At 43.1% G+C, this 27,975-nt stretch overlaps 2 protein-coding genes across 5 annotated transcripts in view; one reads left to right on the top strand and one right to left on the bottom strand.

Annotated features, from left to right (window-relative positions):
- Positions 1-27,975, bottom strand: part of LOC308323795 (uncharacterized protein) — a 144,653-nt gene that overhangs the window by 35,921 nt on the left and 80,757 nt on the right. The gene's annotated exons all lie outside the window — the stretch shown is intronic.
- Positions 51-27,036, top strand: atxn2l (ataxin 2-like). 4 transcript variants are annotated; one of them, XM_080775279.1, is made up of 24 exons: positions 51-76; positions 1,269-1,314; positions 2,071-2,127; positions 2,840-2,911; positions 3,704-3,928; positions 4,870-5,004; positions 7,449-7,540; positions 8,089-8,304; positions 9,026-9,414; positions 10,381-10,464; positions 10,917-11,057; positions 12,484-12,561; positions 14,335-14,396; positions 15,162-15,333; positions 15,681-15,810; positions 17,162-17,231; positions 17,371-17,565; positions 17,856-17,928; positions 18,545-18,714; positions 19,159-19,282; positions 19,621-19,739; positions 21,203-21,367; positions 21,616-21,790; positions 26,161-27,036. In XM_080775279.1, the coding sequence occupies exons 2-24, from the start codon at positions 1,282-1,284 to the stop codon at positions 26,217-26,219; spliced, it is 3,036 nt and encodes a 1,011-aa protein (XP_080631405.1). In that variant the 5' UTR covers positions 51-76; positions 1,269-1,281; the 3' UTR covers positions 26,220-27,036. The 4 variants fall into 4 exon arrangements, with proteins under 4 accessions (XP_080631405.1, XP_080631403.1, XP_080631402.1 ...); XM_080775277.1 differs by having other exon boundaries at positions 60-182; positions 3,704-3,929; positions 4,883-5,004; XM_080775276.1 differs by having other exon boundaries at positions 60-182.

The following is a 27,975-nucleotide window of genomic DNA, read 5'->3' on the forward strand; positions in this document are numbered from 1 at the left end:
ATGCCGGGTGTTGTGGAATCGAGCGCGCCTCGGCGCAGTGTTTTTGTTGTTGTTCTCATCGACGGTGACAGAGACGGTGTGTGTGTGTGTGTGTGTTATTGATGTTGTTATTGTTGTTGTTGTGCTTCTAACCACAGCGTCGACATTAGGAGCGGATGAACAGGGATGCACATGACTAAAAAGTACCCGTGATCTTCTATTCTACACATTGATCGTTAAGAAACAACCACACACGAACTAGACATGTTAGCTACAGTATAAGCTGGGTTAGCCATCGGCTAGCGCAGGCTAACTTAATAACAATATTTACTAAAACAAGCGATATAATAACTGCTATGAATACAATCGGCATGCGGTTATTCCGTCGATTGCTTTTTCGATTGTTGTATCGATTGATAATGTGTGTTTTCTTTTTTGTAATACTTTTATTTGTGCATAACCAACGTAACATTTGCATTGATTAAACACAACAAATACATTAAATTACTAAACTTAAGTTGTCTGATTAACATACTTAAGCCCTATTTTATACGGTGGCGTGCATAAATAATAGCCTGCAAGATCACACCATGATGGCATAGCGTTAGGCGTTGTGTGCTATTTTATACTAATAACTAAAATAATGCTATGGCATTTTGAACAATGGATTTTTATTGCATCCCTATTTGATGATAACATTTAGAATAGTAATGATGTTGACATTCATATAATATCAGGGTCGATGATTCAGTGCATTGTAATTCTGAGAGATTGTAGTTGTTTTTTTAATCTAGGCTGGCCCATTGTGTGTGCTGTCAGCTGACCAGCCTAGCTGGCTGGCTTGTTGTCACCTCAGATAAACTTTATTGTTCCTTCCAGTGAGCAGTGTTGCAGTGTTGCCATGTCTGTGTTATTTAAGCGACTTTGGGGTTATTTTCTTTTTCTGTAAAGTCACTTGTATAAATCCTAGTGATAGTTGCTTATTGTTTCTTTAACCAGTGGTTCTTTTCATGTAGGACCCCCCCCCCCCCCCCCCCCAAAAAAAATAATAATATATATATATATATATAATTGCCCGTCCGTGTATCCCCATCTGAAAATATTTTGTGCCAGGGCGCCCCCCCCCAAGCTCACAATGGATTGCTTCACGACAAGCTGTGAGCTTGTATATCGGCTACTTTCAAATAACTGTAACCTAATTATTGTCACTTCTTATAGCTTATAACTCACTTATTATAGCTTATAATGTTATAATGTTAAAGTAATTAACTAATCAACACTTTTTTCAGGACAAGAAACACAATGAAGCCACCGTCACAGAATCAGTCATCTCCCGTAAGTATTTTAATGTCATATTCTCATCATGGAACCAGTGGTGGGAAGAAGTACTCACATCAATACTGCAATGTAGGTAATCTAGTAGTAAAAGTACGGAATTCAAAATGTACTTCAGTAAAAGTAAAAAACTGTTGGTATTAAAATGTACTTGAAGTACCATAAGTAGAATGTCCCATTTCACAGGTTTTCAAATGTATGACATGTATACAATTTTTTAAATAGCCGTCGGATCTACAAGTTCACGATGTGTTGCATCCTGACACATTGTACTGTAGGTGTGATTTTCTTTGGACAATTACCAGCATTTCCCCCAAAAAACGAACTCTAAAATTCGAGTGGACAAATGTAACTCAATGGACCCGTAGACAAGGAAAGATGAGTGCTTGGGGTGGGGTGGGGGGTGTTTGAAATTGTCCATGGCCAAATATCAATTTGGTTTGGTTTCTTTCATCTCCCCAACACATCCAAAGACATTAGTCCATTACTGACATGATTTACACCAAAACATGTACAGTAATGTCAGTATGCAATGTTTCTCAAGTCAATCATACATTTTGAAATTGTGCAAAAAGACGCCATTGAAGTGCATTGTTGTCAGGGTTGTGAAAACAGCAACCCATGGACGTCAGCATTATTACACCATAGGAGGATTGTAAGTGATATGTTTTTGTTAAAAAACAAAGGTCAAAGTTCAAAGCTATTGTGCCATTTGAGAGCCTGACCTTGTCCTCGTCGTGTTGTCATTGCCTGCAGGTGTTTGAGGGTGTCTACAGCAATGCCCGCATGCTTCATTTTCTCACTGCGGTTGTGGTGAGTCCTGTCACACATACACTCACATCATGCAGTGTGCATATAGAGCATATACTGTATAGCAGTGGGCGTGGTTTTCTGGTACCACTGAAAAATCTAAGAAAAAAGAGCAAAGACATGCACATCCTGTAAACATAGTGACCTCAGGGCCAAGTGAAGTTTTGTGCGCCTGTAGGAATTTAGGGGGAAGGGGGAGGGGTGTAAGACAGGAGAGGAACTGCAATGGTCTCTGCCAAAGGGTCAGAGGCCTGTTACCTCCCAGCCTCCCGCCCGGCTTGGTGAGAGACCCCTTCACCAGTTTAGAGTGTCTCGTCCGGCGTATGATTTGAGATCAAAGTACAGTACAGAGCACAGTATACTACAATATACAGAGCACAGTACAGAACAGTAACTATAACAATACAATAAATGTATAGTTGCATTGCTCAGTTTAAGGTTTAATTTATGGTCATGGATGGCTTGATTCTAGGCTTAAAATAATTGATATAAATTTGCAAATCTCTATGGTAAAAATGAATGGCAGATCTTTCAGTGGTACCAGAAAACCACGGCCACAGCACAATCAGCGTGCGTGTGCACGTGTGTTCGGCTGTCTGTCAGTAACCGAGCCGCTCTGTCACAAATACCTGCTTTACCTAACATGAAAAGCCGATTCAAGTAAAAAAGCAATGCATTCATTCCATGAAGCGCGTGCCATCGTTGTTGTTTGCAGGGGTCCACCTGCGACGTGCAGGTGAAGAACGGTGCGGTGTACGAGGGGATCTTCAAGACACTAAGCTCGCAGGTAAACTCATGACTTAAAGTTCTCAGTCGCCATGACTGAGTTCAGTCATTTGGATTCCACAGAAGTCTTCAATGGAATCATGTCGTGCACCCAAAATAGTAAATAGGGGGTCATGAATATGGTTATAAAGTATTATGAGTATTTTTGAGTTTTCTAACTATACAGTGTTATGAGCGGATTACAATGCCATATATAAGTTAATGCATTATATACACGGCATCAGCATGCATAGATCTATAAAGGATAGAGACCGAACCGGAGCGCTAGCCCCGCCCCCAAGCTATTCATTTCAGTGGAAGTTGCTCAGTGGCGTTTTGAAGCACCCAGAAGACTGCCGGAAGTATAATTAAAACTCAATTGCTCAAGCGAGCGGAAGTTTAGCCTAGCCTAGCCCGGACCTCAATTTTGAGGTCCGGGCTTACGCACGTGACGTCATGAACGTCCGCCCACCTCCATTAAAGTGCTGCAATTCCACATTTCGCCAGTAGGTAGTGGCATCAACGTTGGATATCCTTACTGGGGGCTTGATCAGCATGCATAGCAAGGGTGAAGATGCAAAACAGTTTATGTTTTGTTTAGTCCCTTCCTAACATTCCAGTCTAGTTTTGTTTTTGACGAAATAGTCAATATATTTAGTCATAGCTTTTAGTCATCGTCGCATAGTTTTTAGTCTAGTTTCCCGGATCAAATCTTCAGGTACCTAGAGATGAATGCCCCTAATGAACACACTATGAACATCTTGTGTCGTGTTTTTTTTGTTATTCTTCTTATTTGTTTCTATAATTTTTGCAGTGTGACCTGGCCGTGGACGCCGTCCACAAGTGCAGCGATGGCGTCACGGCCGGCGAGGGAGAAGGAGGGGGGGGAGGAGGAGAGGAAGGGGGCGGGGGAGGGGGCGACGCCCCAGAGGAGCCGCCGTCGCCCAAGATCGAGGAGATCACGGACACCATGGTGTTCAGCCCTGCCGACCTGGTCACCATGACCTGCCGCGATGTGGACCTCAACTTCGCCATCAGAGGTATGGCAGGTTGCCACCGGTGCCACACTTAATTGGTTCAGTCACTCTCAATCTTTTTTTAAAATTGAACCCGTTAAAAAAATACCTGTTCTCTATACTGCCTCCCCCTGGTCAGCTGGGCCGCCTGATGGAGGGGAAAATAACTGTTTGAAATAACGTGTTCCTTCTATGTCCTACCCGGGAGACTCCCCCCCTGTCTGCTCACTCCTCGTGGATTGAGCTCAGTTCGGGGCTCTCCCCAGGTTGGCAGAGGGAGAGTAGTGACCAGGATTACAGTTTAGGCAATTGGCACCGGGTGAAAAAATGGCTTCCAAAATCTTGGGATCAAAATCAAATTTAGAAAAATAAATAGACCTGAGGCTGATTCTACACACTTCTGAATTAGTTAGTTCTCAAACCTTTTCGTGCCGCACACACCCCATCTGAAGATGTTTTGTGCTGAGGGACCCCCAGAAGAGAAGATTTGTATACAAGCTCATAGCGCGGCATGAAGTGACCCGCTATGAGCTTGTATATCTGCTATTTTTTAATAGCCAAAGTATAAAATAATTGTTAAAGTGTATTCTGAGAACCAATGTGCTACATAGCTAATTGTATCGTCTACTCAGGCTTTTGTGAACAGTGAACACCCACACAGTTTTTATGTTTCTTGGTTTGGTATTTAGATATTTGATAGGCTTATTGCTTTTAGCTGCCCTTTTATATTGCTTTTTAGCTCCCCTTCCTGTACAAACCCATTGTAACATCAAACTCCATTTTAACTGTGGTAGATTAATTGAAAACACCCGTCCTTGGTTCTGGTGACTGATATTGCGTGAGGGGGCCGTGGGTTTGGATGTCTTTGGATGAAATCACATGTGAAAAAAATAAATGCATCGATTTTATACAGTTGAGTTACTGTATCGTTTACACCCCTGTTATGTGTGTGTGCGTGTGCGTGGGTTCGTGTGCAGACACGTTCACAGACACGGCCATCAGCTCGTCGCGCGTCAACGGCGAGCACAGAGAGAAGGTTCTACAGCGCTGGGACGCTGGAGACAGCAACGGAGAGAGCTACGACCTGGAGTCTGACGCAGTGAGTACACACACACACACACACACACTGTTGTTGAATGTGTTGTTGAACGTATTGTTTGGTGTGTGGCTTCACTGCACAACAAGTATAAAATCCGGGAAATTCTAAACCCCCCAACCCCTAAATTAACATATATACTCATTAATAAATGCCTAATTCTAACCCTAAACGACCCTTGTCGAGCGTCTATCTATGCGAACACAATTGGCCCGTGTTCGGGGGATGGAAGCCGGGCGGTGAGGCCGATATTTGTCACTGCGTGTAATCCTACGGGCTGGGGGCGGAGTCTATCAGCAGGGAGTGTTGAGTGGGAGGAGTAGGATGAAGGTTCTAACGTCTTCCCGGTGGGGGCAGCAGTGACTACACTGGGGGGAAAAATTGGTAAAAAGCTAAACCAAATTAATAAAAGGCCCCTCCTCCTCTTCCTAAATCCCTTTTACTGAAACGTTAACCTAAGCCTTATTCAACCTAACAGCACCTTTTGTGCTGTTTTCTGCTGTGCACAGTGCACACTTTCAATTCTTACGCTTTTGCACTGACTGAATGGACACTTTATTTGATTTTTGACGCGATACGATGATGCACTCGCAAAGTAGTTACAAGACTGTAATAGACAATTAGTTTTTACTTCCGTATACCGTTTTGTATTGTATTGTATTGTTGATGCTTCTTATTTTCTATTATTTTTGCCCTGTATTGCTGTGCACAACAGTACCATTTATTTTTCCTTACTCTTTACCTCTGTATCCTTAAAGGTCCGCTGACACGCCCCGAAATTAATATGGGTGGTACAGCACATCACGTGGTCTGACTGAAAACAGTTTGAAACAGTTTGAAACGGGGCTACGGCGCTAGCAACAAGTGGCTATAGGTCAGGCTAGCGTTTTTGACGGTACATTTAGCGTCATATTGGCTATAAATGTAATTGAAAAAAAATATTTTTTCGCCAGAAATGCTTAGTTTGAATGCAATTGAGGTTGGCGTGGGGTTTTTTAGGGGAACTGCAGCACAAGCGCAAATTTTGGACTCGAGTCCCATGTTCCCCCGGTCGCCAACACCCCTGTCTGCCCGCTCTGAGACCTCTCAGCCCCGCAGCGCGACAGTCGCGACTACGGACGGTCTGCTGTTGTCTGGCCGCTGTGAGAGCAGCCCCGCAGCGCGACTACTGTTCTTTTCCCCTCTCAGCCGCAGGCTGACATGTACACCCTCGCTCTCACTCTGTAATACCGTAGTTAGTGAAGTGAACTATAGTGTGTTTATGTTTGTATTCATTGTAATAATAAATATCGCTATGCCGAGGCATAGTCTTGCGGACGAGATCATGAGCCTCTACGGGGGACTGGGCATGTGTGTACACACACACACACACACACACACCTACATGTACACACACATGCAATGGCACGGAATCTGCCTCGGGCGTCTTTAGCTCTCTTCCCCGCTGTCATGCACTATAGCCACGGCTAAAAAATTATGCTACAGTTACCCTAAAACAAAAAACACGTCAACTCAATGTCATTGTAACAAAGATTTTCGAGCGAAAAAATTATTTTTTGAATGAGACTTTCACCCAGTATTCAAGCTAAATGTGACACCAAAATAGTAGCATAAGTTGCTATGCTACCACGGCCACCAAGCCCGGCGAGCCCGCATAGAAGTCGTTGGGGAAAGCCCCTCGCCACTCTGACGTCAGAATCATGATAGCATTGTTTGATAGCAGTTCTTAGCTCCCGAGGGGCGTGTCAGCGGGCCTTTAAGCCACAGATGGATACCAGTTTTGGCCCTCGTTGCCACCGAAGCCCATCATAAATAAAAGAAATAAATTGTAATTCTATTGTGCATGTAATGTGCATATCATCACCTGAACACCAGATTATCATGTAATGTGCATATCATCACCTGAACACCAGATTATCATGTAATGTGCATATCATCACCTGAACACCAGATTAGATGTAATGTGCATATCATCACCTGAACACCAGATTATCATGTAATGTGCATATCATCACCTGAACACCAGATTATCATGTAATGTGCATATCATCACCTGAACACCAGATTAGATGTAATGTGCATATCATCACCTGAACACCAGATTATCATGTAATGTGCATATCGTCACCTGAACACCAGATTATCATGTAATGTGCATATCATCACCTGAACACCAGATTAGAGGAATTTTCGAAATCTGGATGAAGTGAAAATATATATAAAAAAAAAAGGGAAAATAAATCAAAAAGGCGTCCAAAGGCGCCAGTGGCAACGAGGGTGTGACGGGAAAGGCGCCCAAGGGTGTCATGTGGCATTGAAGGAGTTTTAACTGCTGTCCTGCCTCTAGGTGACTGAATTCCCCCCGGGGGATAATCAAAGTATCTATCTATTAAAGGGGTTTATATGGTTTTATTTTGACCTTCTCTATTGCGCTCCGCCCCCTGCAGGCGAACGGCTGGGATGCCAACGAGATGTTCAAGTCCCACGAGGAGACGTACGGCGTCAAGTCCACCTACGACTCCAGCCTGTCCATGTACACGTGAGTTCACATCCTCTCATGGTGACATTCACTTCCATGTGTACATCAGAGTATCATCAGAGTAAGTGATTTTCTTTGGTTAAATAAGTACTGTAGATCTTGGGGCACCTGCTCGCCTGGTGGTCCAGCCGCATGCTACATGTGGGCTCTGGCCTGCCAGCGTGTCGCGTGTTCGAGATAACATTTGACAACATTTGACAACATCTCTCCCCTTCTCTCTCTCCCTCTTTCCTGTCTATCTTCACTTGTACATGTAACTATCACTAAAGGCAAAAAGCCAAAAACAAATAGATCTAAGTTAAATAGCTCTATGTTCTGATTGTACTCATTGCTATAGTGTTTGATCAGTAACAGGTGTCTCTCCAGCTCTTTATTAAACAGAAAAAGCATTTTCCAATGTTATCCAATCAGGATAGAGAACTCGGGCAGGATACAGAATAACCATGACACAACAGTGATCACCCTCCCGGTTGTTGGCACCCGTACCTAAGGTCGCCTACCCCTGATTTATTGTATCATGTCTCCCAACGCCTCCCTCTTTGTTGTAGCGTTCCGCTGGAGCGTGGGACCAGCGACATGTTCCGCCAGCGGGAGGCGCGGGCCGCCCGGCTCGCCACAGAGATCGAGAGCAGCCCACAGTACCGCCGCCGCGTCTCCCTGGAGAACACCGACGGCAAAACCGAAGAGGAGAAGTTCAGCGCCGTGCTGAGAGGCGACAGGGAGGACCAGAGGGGGGCCAGCCCGGGGTTCAGCTCCAGTGGCAGGTAGGTGACAGACGGTCAGGCCCCATTCCCATCAAAATAACGTAGGTTCTAGAACTGGTTCCGTTCTGGATTCTTGGAACCTTGGTGCTTTCACAGAACCACTGGACATTGTTTTGGTTCCAGTTCCGAACCAACGTTTAGGGTTCTGAACCAATTCACTTTCAGTGGAAACACTCTGAACTGGTTCAATATTAGGCAGGAAAACAGAACTGAACTGTTTCAACCCCGGTGGAAAAGGGGCCTCAGTGGTGGGAAAAAGGTATTCACATGTTTTACAGTAAAAGTATCGCTACTGCAATAGTAATGCATCCGTGTCACTGCAATATAACTTCTATAAGGTCAGCGTTATGCAGCCTACAAACTTCAAAATCTTATCATGATCCGTAACACCCCTTTAAGGGCTTTTTGGGCATAGTTCAGTGCATTATTTCATACAATATGAAACAGAAAATAGTCAATAATTGCGCTGAAACCTTGACCCGTCCGCCCACCCCGCGGGACCTATGGCCAACGGGCCGGCCCACGCATCACTAGAGCTTGGGCTCTTTGAAGTCTCCTATTGACCGATGATGACCCACTCATCAAATTATTGACTCCACAAAATCTCCATGAATTCAAGGCTTCATCATGGGTGTGTAAGTGGTAGAAAACAAGTAATGTTATTTATTCCTTTAATCCATGTATAATCCAATGTCCTTTTTCTCCCCCCCCCCCCACCCAGGGAAGGGAAGTACATCCCTCTGCCTCAGAGGGCCCGCGAGATGGGCGCGTCCAGCGCCGGAGGAGGTGGGCGGGGCACGTTGGGAGGATCCGGTCGCTTAGGTGGAGGACCCGCCTCCTCGTCCAGATATGCCCCTCCGCCTGGCTCCTCCCCCTCCTCCTCATCGTCCAGATATGCCCCTCCTCCTGGCTCCTCCCCCTCCTCCTCCTCCTCCTCGGATAGGAGCAGCCCGCTGTCCGTCAGGACGGCCTACTCCCCCCACCAGCAGGGCAGCCCCGCGGCCGGCGGCAGCCCCACCCCCAGCTCCTCCTCCTCCCACCTCCCTCACTCCCTGTCGCATCCGCAGGCGCTGAGCGACGCTGCCGCCGCACGCTCGGCCGTCAACGGAGGTACGCCGGGACGGCAGGGTTGATGTTGACAGCAGATTCTTTATTTAGTTTTAGACGTCGTCTTTTGAATAAGACTGTCGAGTGGTAATGGGACGGTCTAAGTGTTCCCAGCGCTGTGATATGTCCTGTTGCGAGTAGACCCATGTAGACCCATGTAGAACCATGTAGACCCATGTAGACCCATGTAGACACAAGTTGACCCAACTGATTCAATTAGTTCCATTCAATGGTTGCTTGCAACTACATGCATCTGCATGCGTCTGTACATGGGTCTACGCGCAACCGTTTGGTTGCAAGTAGTTGCATGGCGACCCATTGGTGTTTTTGGAGCTTCAGTCATATTTTAGTCACCTGAAATGTTCTACCGGTACTTGTAGTCTAGTTTTAGTTTATTAAATATGGTGAGACTACAGTCGACTAAAATTTATTTTTGCTTGGCCGTGACATTGAAATGGCTGAATTTCACTTAGCTGCGCATGCATGCCAAAAATAGCTGATCTACAAGCTCACGACTTGTCGTGTTGCAACACGTTGTGAGCTTGTAGATCAGCTATTTTCGGTCCATGACACCCACACGCTCCCATGATGTCTTGTTTTAGTTCTACTGGCTCTCTTCTCCACTAGTCCCATTTCAGTCTAGTTTACATTTGTTGACGTAATCGTCAGTATATGTAGTCATAGTTTTAGTCATCATAGCTTAGTTTTTATTTAGTTTCCGTCAGTGAAAAAAGGTAGTCGACGGACAAAAGTTAACTGAAATCAAAAATAAAAACTAGCCTTTTCATGAAAATGTCCAGTGAACTTAAACCGCACTGTGTTGTTTTCCGAAGCTTACTAAAACTAATCGAAATCATAAAGAAAACGTCTTTGTTGAAGCTCTGCAAATCTGCTTCGTATCGTGTTTTTTTGCTCGCCATTGGTGTGTGTGTGTGTGTGTTAAGCAGCTTGTCTTTCTCCTCTTTATAGTTGTGTCAAGAACCTCCCCTAAATCCCAGCGGCCGCAGAGCAACAGAACACTGCGCACCCCCAACTCACAGTCATCACCCGCAGGTACACACACACACACACACACACACACACACTGAACTATCCTCCCACTCTGTCCTCTCTGCATGCCCTAATGCAGGGCAACTTAGATGATGGAGAGGACCACTATATTTCCACACTCACTCCAGAGGGTCACATTTATGTCAGGCAGAAACCTCTTATCTCCGTAAATTAATGCCCTACTTTCTCAGTCTATGTCACAAAAAATAAGCAAAAATAGTCGATCTACAAGCTCAAAACGTGTCACAGTGTTTTGAGACTTGTTTTGAGCTTGTAGATCGGCTTTTGCCTTTCTTTGTATATTTCAATTGGAATTATTATTATTATTATTATTTATTTTAGCATTACTTACTGTATCTGTACAGTGAATAATCATGTTAATACAGTATTCAATCAATATTCAATGAATTTGATTTAAAATGTCCATCTCTCTCTCTCTCTCTCTCTCCTATTAGTCTCTCGCTCACCCAAACCCGAAAATGCTCCAGCACAGGACCTTCCGTTGGCCGGCCCCGCCTACCTGGACTCCTCCCCCTCCTCAGATACCACGGCGACCTCCAAACCCTGCGGCCCCACCCCGTTGTTCCCTGTCGACGGTGAGAGATGATACGATTGTCTAAACTCTAAACCAGTGGTTCTCAAAGGTTTTTTAAGGGGGAAAGCCCGGAGGGCCTATGGTCCCTTATTGTATTTGTATGTTTTCTTCTTCTTCTTCTTCTTCTACCTCCAAATATTGCATTTCTGTCTTAACCCTGCTGTCGGTTTTCGCAAAACTTTGCAATATGGTAGAGGTCTATGCCAAACGGTGAAGACACAAAGCTCACAACCATTGGCCAAAGGGTGGTAGGACTCAATTGAAAATGCAAAAAGTGAACAGGCATAGCTCATGGACCGTTTGACCGTCAGCATTACAACTTCGATACACATATGCATCTCCTCATGCCGAACAACTTTCATGTTGTCTTTTGACCTCTGACCTTTAGATTCCCCACTGTTTTGAATTTTGAATAACTTCTTCTGTCGGCACTCCAGGTGAAAATAATTCTAAATTCGAACCGTTTGACCACTGTTTCTTTAATCTGTCTTGGAGATTAGGTCATTATTGACCTACAGTAGCATCCTATAGTGTGTATAGTTTAAATTATTGATTTTCTTTGGATATTCTACTGTTAGACTTATGATAGGTTCTTTACTTAGATGACAATGTCTATGCATTTGATGTATTATCTTGTGTTGTCCTTGCTTACTGTAAATCACTCTGTATTAAGAGCGTCTACTAAATGCCTAAATTGTAAAACATTTAAGATGACTAAAACGAAATGGATTTATTCAAAAGACTATGACTAAAACTAAATCAAAAGATCCACACTGGTTCCAGTGTTCTGTAGCTTCAGCGATGCACTGTGGGTTTAAGTCTTCTGTAGCTTCAGCGATGCACTGTGGGTTTAAGTCTTCTGTAGCTTCAGCGATGCACTGTGGGTTTAAGTCTTCTGTAGCTTCAGCGATGCACTGTGGGTTTAAGTCTTCTGTAGCTTCAGCGATGCACTGTGGGTTTAAGTCTTCTGTAGCTTCAGCGATGCACTGTGGGTTTAAGTGTTCTGTAGCTTCAGCGATGCACTGTGGGTTTAAGTCTTCTGTAGCTTCAGCGATGCACTGTGGGTTTAAGTGTTCTGTAGCTTCAGCGATGCACTGTGGGTTTAAGTCTTCTGTAGCTTCAGCGATGCACTGTGGGTTTAAGTCTTCTGTAGCTTCAGCGATGCACTGTGGGTTTAAGTCTTCTGTAGCTTCAGCGATGCACTGTGGGTTTAAGTGTTATGTAGCTTCAGCGATGCACTGTGGGTTTAAGTGTTCTGTAGCTTCAGCGATGCACTGTGGGTTTAAGTGTTCTGTAGCTTCAGCGATGCACTGTGGGTTTAAGTCTTCTGTAACTTCAGCGATGCACTGTGGGTTTAAGTCTTCTGTAACTTCAGCGATGCACTGTGGGTTTCAGTGATGTGTGTGTCTCTATCTGCCTCCCAACAGTGAATGAGATCCTGATATCAGCCGCTAAGGAGCGAATGGAGGGTCTGGCCGCTCCGCAGGAAGGAAAGAACAGCAAAAGTAAGCCTGGATTATACAGAAAAGATAGACGATCTTCCATCTCATAGCAGGTCGCAGTGCTCTGAGGCCACATCCAGACAGAGACATTAAAAAAAAAAAATCACGAGTTGTTGTCAAAAGGTCCACACAGAATTGTCTCAAGAAATGTGTGTGTCTATTAGAAACCACCACACACCCCACTCTGAATACGCCTGTAAGTAAGTAGCCTTGCCGAGCCATGAGGCCCATAGGGCAGGAGCCTATCTCCTGTTTCTGTAGCGTGAGGCAGCTTGATGTACAAGTACACCCCCTGGACATGACGCTAGTATGTCGCAGGGACTTACCCCCAATCCAACCCTTGATGCTTGAGTGTCAAGCAGGGAGGCACTGGGTCCCATTTTTAGAGTCTTTGGTATGACCCGGCCGGGGATCGAACCCCGACCTCCCAGTCTCAGGGCTGACACTCTAACCACAAGGCCACTGAGCTGGTGAATATGCCTGTATTATACACTATATGCCCGGCCCGTAGCTGCCACAAAGCACCAATGAGAGAAGAAGACATGGACCATGCACAATTGCACATACAACTCATGCTGCAACGTAAACAATAACAGACGGAGAATGCTGTTCTCCATGTCCACTTGTTGCTGACAGTGGTCGTATAGGAGCAGTACTGTAAAAGCCATATCTCGATCGGTAGCTTCTACAGCACGGCTCGAACACACCGCTGATGGGGTAGCTGTGGCGTCATCGGTTCAGGAAAGGGGGGGTTATACGTTAATCCGACGTATACCAATAGTCCGACATACGTGGCCGGTTAAGACTCACCCTAGGGCTGCTAATGAATATTTGAAGGAATAATCGAATATAAAAAATAAAATAATGCTTGACTATAACAAATTAAGGTTCGAATAAGAAGAAAAAGAAAGCCAAGAGAGCGCATTTCTCAGCACCAACCGCGGCCGGCGCATATAGAGAAAGAAATTTGACTGCATATTAGGCTACAATAATGTTATATTATAATCATATACATTTGACGTTCGGTTTTTGGCCAATTCTTGCAGCACTAACTCACCCGTGGCTCCGACATACGTGGCCGGTTAAGACACATGATACATTAAGACTCACCTGTGGCTTCCGCGTCCGGTTAGGGTTAGCTTAGAGTTTGGGGGTAGGGTGTCGGACCATTGCGTGTCGGACTGTTAGGATGTCGGACCAAAGATATGCACCCTCAGGACAGATGCGTATTTGTTGTATACATGGAGACGCAAGGGTTGCGTCTTCAGATTTGTTCACTTTGGGACCCAACAGGCCGGCTTCGTGTGGCCGAAACGGCAATACGATTAAAACCTTTGGTGGATTCACCTAAAAACGTCTCTGTCTGCACGGCACCTCAGAATGTTGGATGGGGAGATGGGTTGTACGATGTTCTGGCTATCGACCCTTTGCAACAGCGGAAAGACATTCCATGTTTGAATCGTCAGGTTTCGCGAGTACATGATTGTGAAAAATGCTATATTTATATACTTTGGCTATTCAAAAATAGCAAAAGGGGTTCCCGCCCCGGAATGGGTTAACTCAAATCTTTGCTTCTGGGCGAGTCCCTTGAACATAATATTTTGAGATGGGGGTCCGGCGGCCAAATACATATGAAAAGGTTTGAGCAACACTGATATCATAGCAACAGTCAAAATGGGCTTGTGCAGCTCTAATTTGCAACGCACATAACACCCCCTCCCCTCTTTCTGTCTCTGTCTCTCTGTCTGTCTCTCTCTCTCTCTCTCTCTCTCTCAGCTCCCTCAGTGCAGCAGAGGACACAGTTGGAGGAGCTACGGAAATTTGGCAAAGAGTTCAGGGTGAGATGAGCAGCCTGTCATCAGATTACTGACACATCTTGTGACCTTTGTTGCTGGAACAGCCGCGAGAATGGCTGGGGGGGATTACTAGCTTAACGTGGACCAAATTGTCCAAATTGTTAAATATAACGTAAGAAAGAGGCAAACATTGTGGAAATAGACGCTCTACAAGTGCACACAATGCCTCGCAGTGCGAGAGCTTCAAGTAGTTCTGCTAGTATTTCCACAACATTTGTCTGTGGAACCGAGTCAAACTAAATGTATATGTAATGCCTACAATTCTTGCCAAGTTGCGGCGGTGGGGGGGTCCTCAGTTCAAATAATGTTTATTGTGGGGGGTCCCCAGAGGATTAGCTTAATGTGCACTATTGTTTTCTCACTCAACAGTAAACAACCAACATAAAAGAAGTGTGTACAGGGTATCTGCACATTTCTAATGTTACAATTTAATTTTGAGGCCTGTAAAATACCAAATTAGCCAAATTGTCAAATATTATTTTAAGAAAGCTGATCTATAAGCTTGTGAGCTTGTAGTTTGGCTATTTTCACAATCATATCTGTGGAACTGAGTCGAACCAAATGCAATTCCAAGTGCTTGTCAGGGTGGGGGGGGGTCCTCAGTTCAAATATGATTATTTTGGCGGGTGGTTGCGGCCTGAAAATAATTATAATAATAAAAACATTTCTACCCGACAGCAACAATATCATAGTTACTGATATATATATCTCTCTCTCTCTCTCTCTCTCTCTCTCTCTCTCTCTCAGCTCCAGCCCAGCTCCAGCTCTTCCTCATCTGCGAACCTTGCCAGTTTAGAATCGTCTTCTCCAGCGGGCGTTGCCCCCCAGATGGTGGACTCCAGACCCGCCCAGGATCAGCAAATTCCCGAGGCAGTGTCTTGCTCTACCGCTACGCTCACTCCTCCCACCCCCACGCCAGGTGCAACCATAGATTCTTTACAAGTATACATTATGTATGTATTAATGTATTTATATTTATATATTGTCGCTGCAGAGACCTCTTATCTTATTTTGTATATATATATTTCTTGGTGGTTATTCTGTTGATTACTTTTTGGATTAATCGAAGAATCAAGAAGCATGTGTTTTAATTATTGTCTTTTTCATTTTGTAATTTCTAGCACAACGGTGTCGTGCGATAATAGTGAAAAGATCTGATCCACAAGCATGTACCGTTGTGCGTTCGATCGGCTATTTTCACTATTTTAGAAATGTTTTGAGTCTTTACAAGCTTTACTGACCAATGTCCAAAACTATGGATACCAGGTGTCCCCCAGTCTGCGGGACCAGACAGGCAATCCGCCGGGACGCCTCAGCCCAGCTCCGGGACCCTCGCTACCGTGGGCCCCCGGCCAGACAGCGTGGAGCGCACCAACAACTCACCAGTGGCCGTGGTGTAAGTCACTGTTTCTCACACTTGTTCATGTCAACGACCACCCAAATTGTGTATTGACCGCAGAACCCCCATCTGAAAAGGGTTTGTGCCAGGGACCCCCCCAGAAGAGAGGTGTTACAAAGAAATTCAGGATTATAAAAAAATGCCCAGACATCTTTGATATACATTTTTCAGAAATCTGCTATTTTTTAATATTCAACATATAAATGGATGAAGTGGTTTAAATGATTGTGATGCTGTATTAAGTACTTTTGCTGCGGACCCCCTGCAAAAGTAACTCATGTTGCTACAGTATATGAGTGGCAAAACGTTTTCATGGCAAAATGACCACCAAAATTATATATATTTGGCTGTGGACGGCCATATCATGGTTCCAGGGACCCCCCAGAAGCAAAAATATAAAATAAATACAAAATGTATATATGCTATTTTTTTTATATCCCAAGTATAAAATATTAGGGTTAAATGTTTAAATCACACAGATGCTCTCTGGGTTAAGGCTCAGGGCTAGGCTCAGGTTGACAGGGATCCCACAGGGCTCCCCTCCCTTCTTTCCCTCTACATAAAGGGCCCTATTTTCGTCTGAGCTAAACCCCTTACCCCCAAACTTCTTTGCAATTTTTACTATTTTGAAAAATGCTTTTAAGTAGTTAAAATAGCCGATCTAGCTAGTTGAACAATTTTAATATGTTTTTCAAAATAGTATTAAAGGCAAAGAAGTAAAGGATAAGGGGTTTAGCACTGACGAATATAGGGCCCCAAATCTCCTCGCCAAACAAATAATCCACACAATCTCACACATCGTGAGATATGATGTTTGATGTAAATACATATTCTTTTAAATCCACTTCAGACATGCCTTCCCCACATAATCCAAGGCACATTTTCCCTTACAACTCTTCTGTTTTTAATCGTTTTAAGTCTTTGTAAACTTTGATTTATTTATTTTTGTGCTTTACAAAGTATTGTGAAAAAAATGCTCTACAAGTATGATGTATCATTTATGTGTTTATGTATCTTAACACAATCAGCGGATTTCTTTCAAAATAGAAGCTCGGGTGCCGGGAAGGCCCCCCCCTTCCGTTCCGTTATTTTTGCTTGCTTACCTCGCTAAGATTCCGATACAAGATGAAAAGCGAAAGAACAAGGAGTATGGTGCAGAAGGAGAGGCCAACTAAAAATAAAATAATTCAGAATATTTTTTTGAAAATGCGCTAGGACGTGTACACACGTCCTTTGGATCCATCGGTTGGATTAGTTATGACGTTCCCACACGTCATACAGTCTGAATGTGTTAATGTATTATTATTTTTATAACCTATAACCTTTACAACTGTTTTCATACTTACAGGCAGGTGAAGAACTCAACATTAAATCCCAACGCCAAAGAATTCCTTCCCATCAAAGCCCCCACTGTCTTGGTCAGTGTCTCTCTCTCACTTTCTCTCTTGCACGCATGCACATCTCATTTTTATGTTTTTTCTCCTTTCCTTTTGTTTTTGTCTCAGCCTTTTTCTCCCCAAAATGTCTTTATAACACTTTGTGTGTTTGTTTTTGCAGCAGAAGCCTGCTCCAACGCCCACCCCCCCACGGCCCACCCCACCCAGCCCGTCCCTGGTGCTAGCTCCTCCTCCTCCAGGACCCCCACAGGGGGGTGGTCAGCCTGGCGTGGGGCCGGGGGCCATCTACAGCAGCCCGCCTGGACCGTACCTGTCCTACGTGTTTCCCAACTCCATCCACGGACACCCCGTCCAGGTGCCAGACTGCCAGTGTTTATTCCGTATTGTGCGAGTGCGTGTGCGTGTTTGTGTGTGTGTGTGTGTGTGTATGCGGAATATCTCATATTCTCCAAAAAGTAAAAAAAATAATTAGGGGTAAGAACCAATATAACATGTTACCATACAGACTGTTTTATTTATTTATTTTTTCAGGAAAACTATAAAATATTGAAGTTTAAATGTTTTGGATGCTGGTGACATCTACTGTACTGTAATGTGTGAGTGATGGATTGTGCATGCAGTTGTTGACTTTGGTGTCATTATCAGGCTGTTTCCCAGGCTCCTCAGATGTACCAGTACATGTCTACAGTCGCCCAGAGCAAATACCCCAGAGCTAAAGGTACACACACACACACACACGCGCACGCGCACACACACAGACACACACACACACACACACACACACACACACACACACACACACACCAACATGTTTTGCCATTTCGTTTTTGCCATTTTTAGCCATACGCCTAATGTCAAAAGATTGCTGATCTACAAACCTGCAACGTATTGTGCTGTGATGCACTGTGGGCTTGTAGATCAGGATGACACCCCAGCGAGTAACTAAGTGTAGATCACAGATAACGCAGTTTCAAATCCCTGAACCTAACGTCGAAATGTTTAATCCTAACCCTAACCCCAACGTACCTCTATTGTTGTTGTTTCAATTTTAATTCTAATCCTAAACTAGAGTTTAACTTTTTGTACCAAATTGAACTCTAAGCCCTAACTTCTCTAACCCCCAATCTGGAATTCTGGATCTTATCCTAATTATAAAATGATTCAAAAAAATCATGGGGGAACCTTGCAAGTATATTAATACAAGCACACACAATGTGCAAAAACCCAATTGACTTGAATTGAATTGAATTGACTAGGCAGTGTGGCTAAACGGGTTAAATCGGGGCACTGATTTGACGGTCATCACTCCCACCCTCCCCCTCCCCCTCCTGTAGGTCCAGTGGTGGGCCCTCGCGCCGCGGACCACCACGCCTCCCAGACGCAGGCCAACATGATGCAGGTGGCGGCCTCGGCGGCGGGCGCTCCGCTGGTGGCCTCGCCCTACCAGTCCTACCTGCAGTACGGACAGGTCCTCCAGGCCATGCCTCCACACTACCACGGACAGGTGGGTCCACCTGGGGGGCATTTTGATTTCCTTCTTAGTCGTCGTCTTCTGAATACATTTCTTATTTAGATTTAGTCATATTGTTTTAAATAAATAACGGTAGTGGGTCGCACGCACCAATTAAGACTTCAGTTCAAAACATTTATTTCATTTTTGAACAGGGACAAACACTGACAGCCGAAATGTTTGTCACGCGAGCACAACCAAACATAAAATGACTGGCTCTCTTCTCCACTCGTCCCTCCCTGACATTTTAGTCTATAGTGTTTGTCAAATTGTCAGAATAATTAGACATAGTTTTAGTCATCATAGCCTAGTTTATTTAGTTTTTGTCAGTGAATAAAAGGTAGTAGACGAACATTTTAGTTTTAGTCAAATGAAATCAACATTGGGTAACATTACATTTGTGATTTTGAACGTTGTCTTCTGTGTTGTGGCTTGCAGCCCATGTACTCCATGCTGCAGGGAGGAGCCAGGATGCTGACGTCCCCTCAGGGCATGGGGCACCCCGGACCCCCGTACCCCGGCCAAACCGAGGGGCCTCAAGGCCCACAACAGGCCATGTATGGTAAGCAACGGTAGTTCAACTTCAACCCTAGCCCAGTTTAGAACCTCACCCTCAGCTATTAGCTCCGAGAAGATGTTCTGTGTCAGGACATCCCTGTCCAACTGCAGTGGATAAAACCCTTTTCGCAGTATCGTGTTGAAAAGGTATTTCCTGAGAGCTACAGATGATAGAATTTGGTGTGGAAATTACACATTTTGGAGCAGGGTGAAACAACCGCTTAAATCAGGCTTAAATTGCTTATTAGTACCCTCACAGTCCCACCAGAGAGGCCCATCATAACATAGGCCCACTGTGTTCTAACTCTACTCCTCTCTTCCTCTCTCTCGGTGGTCTCCCAGCCCCCCAGGCCTTCTCCCACCACACGGGGGGGTCCATGCACCACCCTCAGCCCTCCAGCACACCCACAGGCAGCCAGCCCCAACCCCAGCACACAGCTCCCAGTCCTGGACACTCACAGGTGTGTAGAGGCAATGTCTTCTTGATTTCTTCATGAAATTACAAAAACATAAATAATTTAATTTGTTTTGAAAACAAGCATTGAAACAAAATTGGGAATGTTTTGAAATAATAATTAAAAATAAAATGTAGGAAACAAAAAAGAAAGGAAAACATAAAAATGTGTCCGCTCAAGTGTTCTAGGGCACTGGTTCCCAAATAGTGGGTTGGGACCCATTTTTGAAACAATATATATGTTTCAAAAGATTAGTTTAAGACTGGTCTAGACTCTAGACACAGCATTTTGATACAGTAGCATCGATTGGAAAGGATACGCTACAAATTCCTACAATACAGTAGTTTTGCGACAATTCTGGTACACATAACTAAGTCTTCCCCCAAAAAACTACTTATTTTCTATCAATTACACACCCCATGAAGCCTTGAATAAATACTGTATTTATTCAAGGCTTCATGGGGTATGAATGGAGATTTCTGTTACATTACTAAGCCAATAATTTGATGAACGGCAGTCAAATTAGACCTGAGACCAGATTCTACCAATGTCTTCTAAAATCATGAACTTTTTCTGAAAAAACATATATCAGTGGTTATGGCCGTCGACCCCCATCTGTAAATCTGTTTTTCCAGGGACCCCCCAGAAGCAAATATTTGAGTTAAAAAGGTTTGCTGTGAAAGAGTATATATTCAAAGATTTGCACACGTTTTCACGACTTTAAAAAAATAGCAGATCTACAAGCTCATAGCACGCTATGAGCTTGTAGATGTTCTATTTTTCAACAACTAAAGTTTAACATTTTGTTTAAAGTGGTTAAAAGCTATGATGTGACACAGACGCGTCCTCAGGTCTAAATGGCAGCATTTTTTTATTTTAGTTTAGTCGTAGTCTTTGGAATAAAACTTAATTTAATTAGTTTTAGTCATATTGTACCTGTAATGTTTTAGTGTTAGTTTTAGTCAACGTTTTCGTCAACTGATTATGTTTTTTGTCAACTTTTTATTTTTTTTCCTTTTTTTTCTTGTGTTGTAATGGCATTTATGGCAGATCTTATACTTAGCCTCGGAAACCCAGACGTTTTTATTTCCAGGGAGAAAAAAAAAAGTCTGGGGCCCGAGTCCACTTCAATTTGGCATACAGTAGCGCAAACGTCTCTCACTCTCTGCTGATTTCTGATCGTCTGCACCTTTGTTAAGTTGATGCACACATGTACACACACACACACACACACACACTCCTCTCTCTCTAATTAATTAGTCTCATGTCCAGCAGCTGCGCCTAGTTTCTGATCCGCAGGGAGCTGCCTATGCCATAAAAAGCATAGGTGAGTTCCAGTCTAATACTTCGTTGCATCCTGAAAATAGACGATCAGTAGCAGTAGACAATCTTTTTATTTTGTTTTTATGTAGTTTTCGTCAGTGAAAAAAGGTAGTCGGCTGACTGTCCTAAACCTTATTCCCCTACAGTCGGGTCAGGGGGGTCCACAGCCCCAGTCCATGTATCACTCCTCCACTCCTCCCAGCCTCCCCCCGGGCCATAGCTCCCCCCAGGCCTCCTACCCCATGCAGAGCTACAGCCTGCAGGCACACCAGCACATGGCTCATGGATTCCCCACCATCAGCCAGCTACAGGTACATCATTAATAACAGCAGTGTTAACTTTGACAGCACATTTTGATTTGTTTTTTTAAATAAAGTTATATTTATTTCTAGTCATAGTTTAGTCAATGCAATGACTTAGTTATAGTCTAGTTTTATATATAATGTTGCATGGCAGATAAAAGCATATGAAGAGTGTGTGTGTGTGTGTGTGTGTGTGTGTGTGTGTGTGTGTGTGTGTGTGTGTGTGTGTGTGTGTGTGTGTCTCCTCCTCCCTCTAGGCTCACGTAGCGGGGGGAATGTCGGGCCCCCACCACCACTCTGCCGGGCCCCCACCTCCTCAAGTCATGCTCCACTATGCCGCCGCCCCCCAGCAGGGCGGCGCCAACGCGCCTCAGCACGGCCCCCCGCCACAGCAGGGCACACACCAACACTACTACATAGGACACCCACAAGGTACACACATCTGGTGATCTGTGTTCAAATAAGTGTTACTGTAGCTCTCTATATTCTGATTATTCATTACGCTATTCATTGCTATAGATAGAGTATAGAGTGTTTGTTCAGTAACAGAAAATAACCTTTAAAGTAAGGATACCAATTTTATCCAATCAGGAGAAGGAACTGTGGTCAAATAAGAACAATTGGGAAACAAAAACAAAATAATAATATGGGTTAATAAATGGGTTCTCTCTCTGATTGGCTGAAATTGGCAAAACCACCTGAAAATGTATTTTGTGTTTATAGTCTTTTGTCTATAGACCAAAAACGCATGGGCCGTGAAAGTAAAACAAGAATTGATTAAATCAATGAATTACCAGGTGCATTATTATTATTATCTGCGAGGGTCCGCTATAACTGCCTCTGTGTCGGTTTCGGTTTAGTTTAGGTAGGAACCAGAATTCTCTAAGGCGGAACTATTGTGTTCTGAGTCCTCCGTTTCCGCCTGACATATTTGCGGTGCGCACATACATCAGCCAATGAGAAAACCAGCTAGACTAGAGGACTAGCTTGCACATCGATGATAGACTCAGGCCCAATCCCAATTGCCTCCCTCAAGCCCTGAGCCCTGGACCCTCATTGACTTTAATGACGTCAGCTGTAAGTGCTTGAGGGTGAGAGGCTGCAAGGGCTCCAAATTGTTGTGAAAGAAATGGGACAGCACTTTGAAGATGAGTCCGCCATGCTAATATGGTATCTTCTTCGCATTCGGGTTCTTGGAAACGCCCCCCAGCCACTGCGTTAGTTTTACTGAGGTTAGGTTTAGGTATGCTTTACTGAGGTTAGGTTTAGGTATAGTTTTACTGAGGTTAAGGTTAGGTTGAGGTATAGTTTTACTGAGGTTAGGGTTAGGGTTAGGTTTAGGTATAGTTTTACTGAGGTTAAGGTTAGGGTTAGGTTTAGGTGTAGGCTGTCAATCACAGCGACTGGCCAGTCACAGCGCACCATTTACTCAAATGCGAAGAAGGAACCATATCAGCGTCCGCCATTCATGACACATCACTTTATAAAAACTGTCCTTATTCACAGCCAGTGCCTACCTACATGCTTGGCCTATTTATACATGTCTATCAGGTCTATTTTAGTATTTAAGATGATCATTTTATTATTTGTTTCATAAATACACTTTCCTGTGTGATATGGGTTGTAATATTCATATATAATAATATTCATTATACATTAATTTCCATATTCTTTTACTTTGCTCATTAGTAATTTCTCATCATGTTTCCCTCATTATTACTTGCGCAAGCAGAGCGTGCAAGTAGTAATTTCGCCCAGTCCGTATGCACCGTCCCAGCCAACCCGCCACTTGATGCGTATGCAAATAAAACAGCAAATTTGTGCCTGGTTTGCTGGGACCAGATTACATAAATGACCATATTTATTACGTCATCATTTAGAGCTAGTCATACATATACTATATATATCAGTATATCAGTAAAATAAAATAGAAAATTGTGCATTACATGGTGTGTATATGTATGACTAGCTCTCAATGATGACGTAATCTGGTCCCAGCAAACCAGGCACAAATTTGCTGTTTTATTTGCATACGCATCAAGTGGCGGGTTGGCTGGGACGGTTTTTGGCGCAAAGTAACCACAGTATACCGCTAATCAACTTACAAATTACATATACATATGTATGACTAGCTCTGAATGATGACGTAAGAAATATGGTCATGAAATCTGGTCCCAGCAAATCAGGCACAATTTGCTGTTTTATTTGCATACGCATCAAAAGTGGTGGGTAAATGACCATATGTCTTACGTCATCATTGAGAGCTATTTCATACATATATATGTCATTTGTAAAATAAAATAGCAAATTGTGCCTGATTTGCTGGGACCAGATTACATACATGACCATATGTCTTACGTCATCATTGAGAGCTAGTCATAGATATATGTAATTTGTAAGTTGATTAGCGGTATACTGTGGTTACTTACAGAGAATATGATATAGGTGGGGGAGTTATGTTTGTTATAAAAGAAGATATTTCCAAAAGTAGAACACGTATGCATACATGTAAAATATAAAGATCTATATATCATTCTTATGTACAGATCACCTAAAACAGACCTTTCGAAATTAAACACATTTCTCGAAAAAAAGGTAAAGTATCTCCGACTTCTACAATTATGATAGGAGATTTCAATGAAGACCAATATAGTGAGAAAGGTAGAAGTATAAAGACCTTCATGTCAAGATTAGGCTTTAAACAATTAAATACAAATCCAACTACAGATTACGGAAGTATTTTAGATCATGTATATTTTAACAAATGTGAAAGTATTATTACAGAAATTGAAGTTAGAGACACCTATTACTCTGATCATGATTTAGTATTAATATCACTATATTCCAAGATGAAATACATTTAAAACAATTGACAATTTAGAATAAATAATAGAATAATTATACTGTATAACATATTTTAATTCAGTTTATATACCTTTTTTTTCATCACATATCAATGATTTATTTTTCTTAAAAAAACTAAAAAGGGATCCAGAATATATCTACATCGATAAAACTGTATTCCTTATATAGATAGAAACTGGAACCATACTTAATAATACTAGGTGTTTATATGCATAAAGTAGGTAGGTAGCAAATAGTTACACCTTATAATTAGACATTTCAAACGTTCCTTCACAGAGATACTGAGATTTGACAGTTTACAGCGGTAAAAAGTACTTGCGTGCTCTGCTTGCGCACTAGTAGGCCATGTATGGCCTACTAGTGTGCAACAAGCAAGTATGCACTCGACAGAGTGCAGTTCTAGTTATTATTGTTATTAAATATATAGCCTATATCCTTCCATTCCGTCTCCTTTTGAGAACAGTGAGAAAGCACTTTTGTGTTTGTTGACATTCTAACCGCGATACATAACTAGTTTGCATACTTAAATGATTGACGTACGGAGGATCCCCCTCATTCCCCTGGTAACGCTATGAACTATGGGTCATTTCTTTGCTAAAGTCAGCCAAAGTCAGCATCGATGCTGACTTTGGCAAAGGGCACATAAAGGGGCGGGGCTGAGCCCTCACTGACTTACCGATTTCAAATGGGACATCCCTCAAGCCCTCACAGACTTCACATGAACGCGCAGCTAAGTCATTGAGGGCTCATTGAGTCAGCAAGGGAGTGGATTGGGATTGGGCCTCAGCTTGCTATTGACGATATGCACACGGCTGCCATCTTGCCAGCAAGGTGCTAACTAGGTGCAACTTCCCATAGACAGCCCATTTATCCAAACAGGAAAGTCCTCTAATTGTATTAAATAATGTCAAACTTACCATCATTGCAGCTGTAGGGAAAGCTTGAATTATCCTCTTTCTATCTGCAAAGTGTTTGTTTAATAAAAATCCACTGTAGACATTTTATGAGCTACTCCCTGTCAAGAAATTCTGTGCAGATGTTTTCTTTTCCTAAATGCTGGAGTTTGGAAGTGCTTGTTGACTATCACTCACTCAATGCATAGCAGCTGTTAAAACATGACTTAAACCAGTGGATCCCAAACTTTTTAGCTCTATAGAGCATCGCAGTCCCTCCCCCTTTCAGAACAACGAGTGGCCCAGGAAATGAATCTCAATGCATTTTCCTCATAGACATTTCAGAAAGTATTTATTTAAAGACCTTTTAAGCTTCGTACGAAGCCAACTCTTGTCGTATTTGGCCCGAAAATTTGTGTTTGTTGTCATGATTTGTCACAACAAGAGTTGGCTTTGTCCGCGGCGTAAAAGGTCTTTAAATAAATACTTTCTGAAATGTCTATGAGGAAAATGCATTGAGATTCATTTCCTGGGCCACTCGTTGTTGTGAAAGGGGGAGGGACTGCGACGCTCTATACACAAATGGGGAAAGAAATGCTGTCTCCCTGGGACCCAAACTAGTGAAAATAGTAGGTCTACAAGCTCAGCTATTTTCACTACATATTAAACATTTGTTTTCTTAGATTTTTTTTTTTACCATATTCATTAACTAATTTGGGGGGGAGCTTATTTTTTTAAATAATTCATAATATTCATAATAAATGTATGAATCCCAATGTATGGATGAATGGACCGTTGAAAGTGCTTTGAGTAGGCACGTAGTGTATAGAAAAGCAATATAAAAATGTAAACCATTATTATTATGTAGGAAACAAAAATATATGATATACCGGTAATCACCTGTAACTTTAACCAACAACCCCCCTTTTTCAATTTCTTTTGGGGGAAATTGTGATTGGGAATAGTTTTTAATCGCAATTTGAATTGAAGTTTTCTTCCCCACAGCCCTCAGTATAACGTTGTGTTTGTTGTGTATTCTTGCAGCTCTCCAGGTGCAGGCTCACCCCAGCCAGCAGCTGTCCTTCCACCCCGCCGGAAACTGAGCCTCTCCTGGGGGAGGAGGATCGCCCTCACCTCCACCCAGGCTAACCACAGGGGCCACCCCTCTGGCCTGGGGACCCCCTCAGCACCACTAAGGAGTCTTTTCGCGAGTCTCCGAGGACCCCTTCAAGTTGGAGTCCTAACCAGAATAACGCTCCCCCACCTCCCACCTAAACGTCACACCCATGCTCATCACATTCCCCCCTCCCCTCCCCCCACTACAAAAGTAGTTCTAATGCATTTTTTAAGAACCTCTAGTCTGCGTGGGGGGGGCAACATTTGGCGGAAAATAACTGATGAACAAATTCCATCGTCTATTTTCGCCGATGATAATTTAAGCGCTGTAGCGAAAAAAGGAGGTCCCGAGCATACAGCCCAGGGGAACTCCCGTCGACTAAGTACCGTATATAGGGTTTTCCGAGTTGGTGTTGGCTAGATCTCACTCTCGCAGTAGAGAGAGAGATAGGGTTTTAACAGAGTATCGGAGAATGAGGGATGATGTGTGAATAAAGACTGTTTTTCTTCAGTGGAGGAGCGGGATTGAAAAGGTGGTGAAACCCGGCATGAAATGTGATTTTTAACTTCTGGACTGGCTACAGCGATGGCATAAATTCCTCCCTCTCCTCTCCCCAACTTTTTTTTAGCAACTGACGCCACACTACAAGGACTACAGGATTAAAAACAAAAGAAAAAGGAATAAAAACTAAATGTTTTCAATTCATTCTCAAACGTGTCCCTGGTGAGTTTCTTAACTCTGAGTGCTTTGTTTAAGGTTTATAGGCATAAGGCGTGTAACCTTTTCAATTAAACAAAAGTTGCTTTTAATCTAATCTTTCATTGGTATGTTTTTCCACAATAACCGTTCTACATGAACACACTGTTGTTATGAGTGTCTCAAAAATGATAAAGACTATAAAGATAAATGTTACACACTGCACACTCCCACAAAACATATAGACTACATTGCATTCGCCAAAAATGTCTTATTTACTGTTTAAATATTACTTTTCTGACCTAATAGACAGGGGGTACATGAGCACATGGCCGTTCATTCGTGCTCTATCTCCGACCAAACCACACTTCCACCACACATCTCTCTATGCAAAATAAAACCTGCACACTCCCACAAAACATATAGACTACATTGCATTCGCCAAAAATGTCTTATTTACTGTTTAAATATTACTTTTCTGACCTAATAGACAGGGGGTACATGAGCACATGGCTATAGCCTATATGGTACGGCATACTATAGCGCGGTGTTTTTCATCATTTTTGAGGATTTGAAAAAAATGAAAAAAACGGTGGGTTATAGCCCATGTTTTTTGAAATTTTGAAAAAAAAAGTTAGCCTCGTTTCTCATCATTTTGGACCGTGGGCTATAGCCCATATCGTACGGCATACTATGGCACGCCGTTTTTCATCATTTTTGAAGATTTGAAAAAAATGAAAAATGAAAAAAAACGGTGGGTTATAGCCCATGTTTTTTGAAATTTTGAAAAAAAAAGTTAGCCTACTTTCTCATCATTTTGAACCGTGGGCTATAGCCCATATCGTACGGCATACTATGGCACGCCGTTTTTCATCATTTTTGAGGATTTGAAAAAAATGAAAAAAACGGTGGGTTATAGCCCATGTTTTTTGAAATTTTGAAAAAAAAAAGTTAGCCTCGTTTCTCATCATTTTGAACCGTGGGCTATAGCCCATATCGTACGGCATACTATAGCGCGCAGTTTTTCATCATTTTTGAAGATTTGA

Source organism: Protomyctophum bolini, assembly GCF_963924005.1.
Source record: "Protomyctophum bolini genome assembly, chromosome: 11".
Taxonomy (NCBI): Eukaryota; Metazoa; Chordata; class Actinopteri; order Myctophiformes; family Myctophidae; genus Protomyctophum; species Protomyctophum bolini.

Coding starts and splice junctions, on each gene's coding strand:
- atxn2l (XM_080775276.1), top strand. Junction 15,334..15,680: donor TCCTCCCACCCCCACGCCAG/GTGCAACCATAG, acceptor TATGGATACCAG/GTGTCCCCCAGTCTGCGGGA. Junction 19,283..19,620: donor CCCACAACAGGCCATGTATG/GTAAGCAACGGT, acceptor GTGGTCTCCCAG/CCCCCCAGGCCTTCTCCCAC.